The sequence below is a fragment of the Toxotes jaculatrix genome, chromosome 13, assembly GCF_017976425.1.
Source record: "Toxotes jaculatrix isolate fToxJac2 chromosome 13, fToxJac2.pri, whole genome shotgun sequence".
NCBI lineage: Eukaryota > Metazoa > Chordata > Actinopteri > Toxotidae > Toxotes > Toxotes jaculatrix.
In genome coordinates this window covers 9,811,702-9,817,701 of record NC_054406.1, presented here as the reverse complement: position 1 = coordinate 9,817,701, position 6,000 = coordinate 9,811,702, and the positions used below count along the sequence as shown (strand labels likewise).

Sequence of the window (6,000 nt, the reverse complement as noted above, 5' to 3'; positions counted from 1 at the left end):
GGGAATAAACTAATGAAAACACTTTGTAGACTGTCCTACGAACAGAATATAATAAAGTGCTATAATTTAAAAATACCTATCCACCTGGCCTGTCAACTTTGTAGTAAACCGCGTGTTTTTGTTCCTCGTGAATGAAAAGTGTCAGTTTTTGTTGCCTTGTTTAATAATAATGAGCAAATAGGTAACAAAAGTTTGTACCGTCTATCATGTCTTCCTTCTGTCCTCGGAGGGTCTTGCTCTCAGTCTCTCTCAAACTAATAATTCATCACCAGGTGAAAATGCACCACACGACGTCAGACTCCGATGCTCCTGTGAATATTTTTGTAGTAGTTCTCTGTTAAAAGTATCTATAAATAAGATTCATGTGGGAACTGGCGCCTTGAAAACAATTGCATTAAGAAATGCGTCCTCTGGCGCACTGGAGGACCAGTGTGTCTGTGCGCGATGCTGCTTTCAAATACTGTCGGAAATGTTAGCCGCTTTGGTAAAGCGTCATGAACGAACAAAAAAATCACGGACAGGACTGGGAAAATGTAAATCTTGGTTATAATCCACACATAGGTCTGCTTTGGAATATGTAAGCCCTTTCAAATTTTGTGCTCCACATTCATTACAAGGTGCTTTTCGAAACATGGCTCATGTGTCATAATTTGCTGAATTTGTTGTCTTCAAAATTAAAATAAATTATTTGTAGTTATATAATACGTTTATGTGCTATAAATAATTAAGATGCTATGTTTATTCTAAATCGTGTTAAGAGCTGCAACGGAAATCTTTGTTATCAATGGGCTACTGCGAGGTCCAGAACGAGGCACATGGGGATTACGAGCAATGCGTGAAGGTATCGCAGGATCCCATTTTTTAGGAGGGCTGATGTCATTTCAAACTTAACTCACACTCCTAAATCAACGCGGCGAGTTGGTCACCTCTTATTCTCACGTAAAGTCTTCCTTCTTATCTGGCGGAGCGCATTAACAAACTCCAGGAGGTGAATCAAACTACAGAAGAACACGATCTTCCCTACTAGAAGCGGATCAGGAGGATTTTTATACCAGAAACCCCGGGACCAGAGCCCCTCTTTCTGCGGGCAAAGGCGGCTGATTTTTTTTTTTTTTTTTAATTTTTTTAACTGCAACCGCAAATTTTTAAAAAATGAATCGGAGCTTTAATAAGTCTCAACCTCTGCGAAATATGGACTGTAACGCAGTGGAAGTGAAAAGCAAGGTGAGTGTCGAGGAGGGTGGAAATTTATCGGCTCTAAATTGGGGATTTGGGGAGGAAATAAAAAAGAGTTCACATGGTCGTCCCGTAACGGGGCAGGAGCTGGTCGGACAAACTGTCTGCAACTAACGACGCACATTTTATCCTCTAAGTGACAAAGCTCTGATCTAGTTCTTGAAAGTGCATGTGAACGCACCAGTTTCTAGATGTTTGTATAATTTGCAGTGAATATTTTCTTCTAACTTCCGACAGAAGGCAGATTGTGCTGATTTGGCTCTTTCCCTCTCTGTCACGAAGTTGTTGAGGGAAACCTGGTTTGACACTGTGATCAACCTAACGACCTAAACTTTTACTATTTGTAACATCACTGAGGTTTTATCTGCTTAAAATGGTGTGTTTACATCCACCGCCGGTTTAGTGCTACGTAGTTTCAGTTTACACTTTTGGGTTTTGGGTAGTTTGTGGGGGGCTGGCAGGGTAACAAGCTGCATAAATCAAGTTAAGCAGCAAGTAAATCACTATAGTTATTTACCAATTCCAGGCTTGTGTAACGCAGACCACCAACTTATACAAAATCTGAACAGACAGCTCATGGGAAAAACCTCATAAAATATATTAGAATCGCATTAATGTCTGCAGTCTAAGAAAAGTGGTTTTTAATAGTTTGGTTGCCAACTGTTAATGGTGTATGTTGGTATGGTGGAAATCATTACAGATAAACACATGACACTGTGTCCCATCCTGACCACAAAATAACAGCAAACTATTTAGGATTTTGCCAAAGCCTCTCCAGGAATTTTTGCAACCAACATTCTTGTCCAGATTCCCATCAAGACGATGACAACCTATAGTGGTATTTGTGTTTACACATGCCGGCACACACGAGTGTGTCCGCACATATGTGAAAGGATGAGCCCCGGAGTCACAGATGACATGCCAATTTAAGATGGGCAAGTGTCTCCAGAGGTGATTCATTCAGCACTTTTCACTTTTAGTTAAACCTTGCCCAGTTTCAGTAGGGTGGAGGGGGCCGTGACCTGGGAATGCTGGGAGAGGGATAACAGAAACATTGATGGTTGCCAATGTTTGCTGATGGTAGGTGGGAGGGCATCTAATCCAGGATGCTCATGCTAATGATCTTTAACTGACAGAATCATCAAAGCACAGGTTTTGTTTGTTGGTTTGTTGGTTTGGAGGCAGGGGTCAGTTTCATGTTTGCTCCACAGAGACAGGAGTGGTCACTTTGAAGCTACCAGAGGTTGTTTGTTGGTGGGGACTGACAAGCCGGGAGCTGCTCGGCCAGAACGGACAGGTTTACGGCGTCATCACATCAAGACTGCTGAGCTGACTCATCATCATATAATGTCACGTTTCCCTTTTTGGATCACAGATATAACTCATCACTCTTGATACGTCATTTTGCTCTGTTTCCTCTGCTTTTGTTGTGAGCAGCTTGTTGTGTATTGGAGACAAGGTGGTTTCATCCTTGTTTCGTTCCCAGAGGGAAATTTGGTCAGAGTGACCAAATTAAGAAGAGAAGATAACAAGTGTGAATCCTTCGAGTCAAGTATATAGTAACAGAAACATAATAATTAACATCAGCCTCACATAAAAGCTGAAATAATTGGTTGATTAATCAATTAGTTGTTTGACTAAGAATTTAACAGCAGTTATTTGATAATCAGTTCATCCGTTGAGTTATTTTTTAATGATTCTAAACTGAATACCTTTGGGTTTTGACAGTTGTTAGCATGAAATGAGACATTACCTTGAGCTCTAGAAACTTGGTGGGCTTTTTTTACTATTCACTGATGTTCTATTGACCAAATGATAAACTGATTAATAAAGAAATTAGTTGGTAGGTAAGGAAAATAATCATTTGCTGTGGCTTCATATCCAAAGTAATCATGTGGGAGCATAGCTCTCAAAATCAGTCTTTCAAGGCCAGTCAAGCCCAAAGTTTGTCAAACTAAGTTATGAAGAAAACTTGCTGAAGAAAAAGTGCTGATCAGTAGTTGAGGTGAGTGTTCAGATCTGATCCCAGCAAGTTAGTCTGGTGTATGTGAAGTGCATGGTTCTCAGTGGTTTGTGTTTGGTTTTCTCAGGGGAAACTGTTCCAGTGATAAGCTTATCAGGGTTAACACCAGAGGTGTCTGGCTGTCTGTCCTGGAGCCTCAGCCAGGAGCTGGTTTCACTCACCTGAGGCTCTTATCAGAGATGGAGAGAGTACATGGGGATGTTGGGGGCTGGGTGGGATCCCTTTTCCCTTATGTAGATTTTACCAGATTTTCAAATACTTTTTGTTTTTTGAAAACTTCATTATTAGATTTCTTTGTGGTTAAGTTTGCAGATCATGTTTTATATTTATTTATTTATTTGTTTATTTGTTCATGTAAAATCCCAAGAACGTGTATGTAATGTTGTCCCTGATATACAGAGCATTACGCAAGGACAAAGCCAATGCTTTGAAATACAGAAGTCGGTTATCTTCCATTTTCTCTGCTGTGTCAGAGTCTCCAGACGTGTTTCAACCTGTTGACATCATTTTGCCCTGATAGGCCAGGAGGACAGGTGATGTCACGTTTGTAGTGATGTATTCTTAGGTTTGGGTTTAGTTTTGAAGCCCATGATTAATCATCTCATGTTCAGACTTGCTCATACCCAAGGGCCAAGTTCTGCTTATGAAAACGGATTGTTCAGACTGATCACTGTGTAAAGTGGCAAGAGAACAGGCAGATTCAGAGCAGTGACTGAGTTTACCCTTATGCAGATGTGTAATTATTATTTGGTAAGTCAAGTGTAGCATGAATATAAAGTCTTACATAGTTAAACATAGTTCATTCACACGTAGGTTTCACTTTCTGAAATGTAAAGAACTTTAAGTTTATTACTTTATTGATCCCTCAAGCTGGGGAAATTTATCTCTGCATTTTACCTGGTGAACACTGACAAACCTGTCTGTCTGCTTGGTGTGTCGTCTTCAAACGTAGGTTGAGTTTTATAACCCGGAATCCAAGTTGGGTGCCACGCTTTCAGAACGCATTAACATACATGCCTCCATTGCCTACACTTACAACACACCCGCCTGGCATCCCCCTCGTCTCCTAACACGCCCCCTCTTAAATTCATATGTCATCTTCTAATTACAGAGCTGTTTAATGTATCCCCCTCTCTTCTCTCCTCCCAGTTAGTACACTGCTACTCTCCTCTGCTACTCTGTCAGCAGTTTTCCACTCCCTCCCTTTTTCCCCCTCAGATCATCTCTCCACTTTTCTCCTTTGCTGTCAGCTTCTCTCCTCTGTGAGCTGATGATTACAGTAACAAGCAGCACCTTAGTCTACAAATTACCACTGTGATTCAGACACCGGCGCTACAGCAGTTGTGTGTTTGTGTGGTTTATTGAGCTGTGCTTTTGTGCCTCGGTCGTATCTCCCCTCCTCACGTCCACTCTGGTCTATGACTCACGTGATGACCCCACCGTGACCCTCAGCCGTGCTCTCATTGGTGGTTCAGTGACCTAGCCGGAAAAAAAAAAGCTGTGGCACAATTGTTCAAGTCTGTGCTCTTGTGCGTAAACGGTGGGTGGGAGACAGAGCTGCCTGCCACTGTCATTTATATATACTGAGGCAGCTTACTCATCCACCTATATTGTTCTATTGTGCAGTGACCCCCCCCCCAGCTCCTCCCCCTTTTTCCTGCTGTTTTCGTGGTCAAAGCTACAAGTGATGTGCAACTGAAATTTGTTTTTGCTGTGATATGATCTTGACGTGCAGTGTAACTCAAATCTGCCGGGTTTCCCCCCAGGAAATTATTTAGCTGAGGTGGAGAGCCACCCAGATCCTGATGCATCTCATCTTGTGATCTGTTTCACTGGTGGATGACTTCCTAAACAACAGTCACACTTGCTGTTTTGACATTTTGGGAAACATACCTTTTCACTTTCTTGGAGATAGGTGAAAGAAAAGATACCATTCTCGTGTCTGCATTCAACAGTATCAGCAGAGTGGGAAGAACAAGAAAAACACGCCTTATTCTCACTTTGGTGTGTTCACACATTACTTGAAGGTGGTTAGCTCTAGTTCTGACCTTTTAGTCACACCAGATAAACAGCCTAAATTAGCTACTTTTTCATATACTTAGCAGTTTGTTACCAAGTGAAACCACATACAAACAGTGTACAGCGCTTATAAAATGAGCTGAATGAATTGTATTAGAGTTCAAAATGCTTTCTTATTTTTATTATTTTAATGTAACTGTCAGAGATGGTGCATTTGCAGCCATTCTGCCCACAGTTTGTTGACATATGTGTAGTTGTTCTCATCAAGCAGAAAATGTTGTTGGTGTCAGAAGTTCCCAATATCTCTGACTCTGACTTACAAGCTCGAACTTGCCATGAACATTTTTTTCCCACTCACCTGCTTATAATTAAAGTGTAAATGATATAACATGAACGCGGCATATACAGCCAGCAGCCATTTATCTTAGCATGAAGACTGGAAGCAGAGGGAAAACACCAAGCGTGGCTTGGGTTTTGTACCAATTAAACAAAAAAGATATTTTAAGGTCTTTCATATCCAGTCACTCTTTTTAAATGGATTTATTAAAGGCCATGTTGTTGAATAAACATTTGCTATGCTATCAATAGTCTTTGCTGTATTTTTCTGAAAATATTTTCAGAAAAATAAGGTGTGCCTGTGAAGATAATGCAAATGTCTCGAAAATGATACTGCTTTGGCAGCACTAAAAATGGTTTCTTTGTTGATTAGAAACTACTTCCCC

At 40.9% G+C, this 6,000-nt stretch overlaps 1 protein-coding gene across 1 annotated transcript in view; it reads left to right on the top strand.

The window, feature by feature from the left end:
• The first annotated feature begins 884 nt into the window (after positions 1–884).
• pard6gb (par-6 family cell polarity regulator gamma b) overlaps positions 885–6,000 on the top strand; it is a 30,367-nt gene continuing 25,251 nt past the window's right edge. Inside the window, exon 1 of the mRNA XM_041054102.1 lies at positions 885–1,224. Within this exon, the coding sequence (XP_040910036.1) occupies positions 1,153–1,224 (72 nt within the window). The 5' untranslated portion in view covers positions 885–1,152. The remainder of the gene's footprint in view (positions 1,225–6,000) is intronic.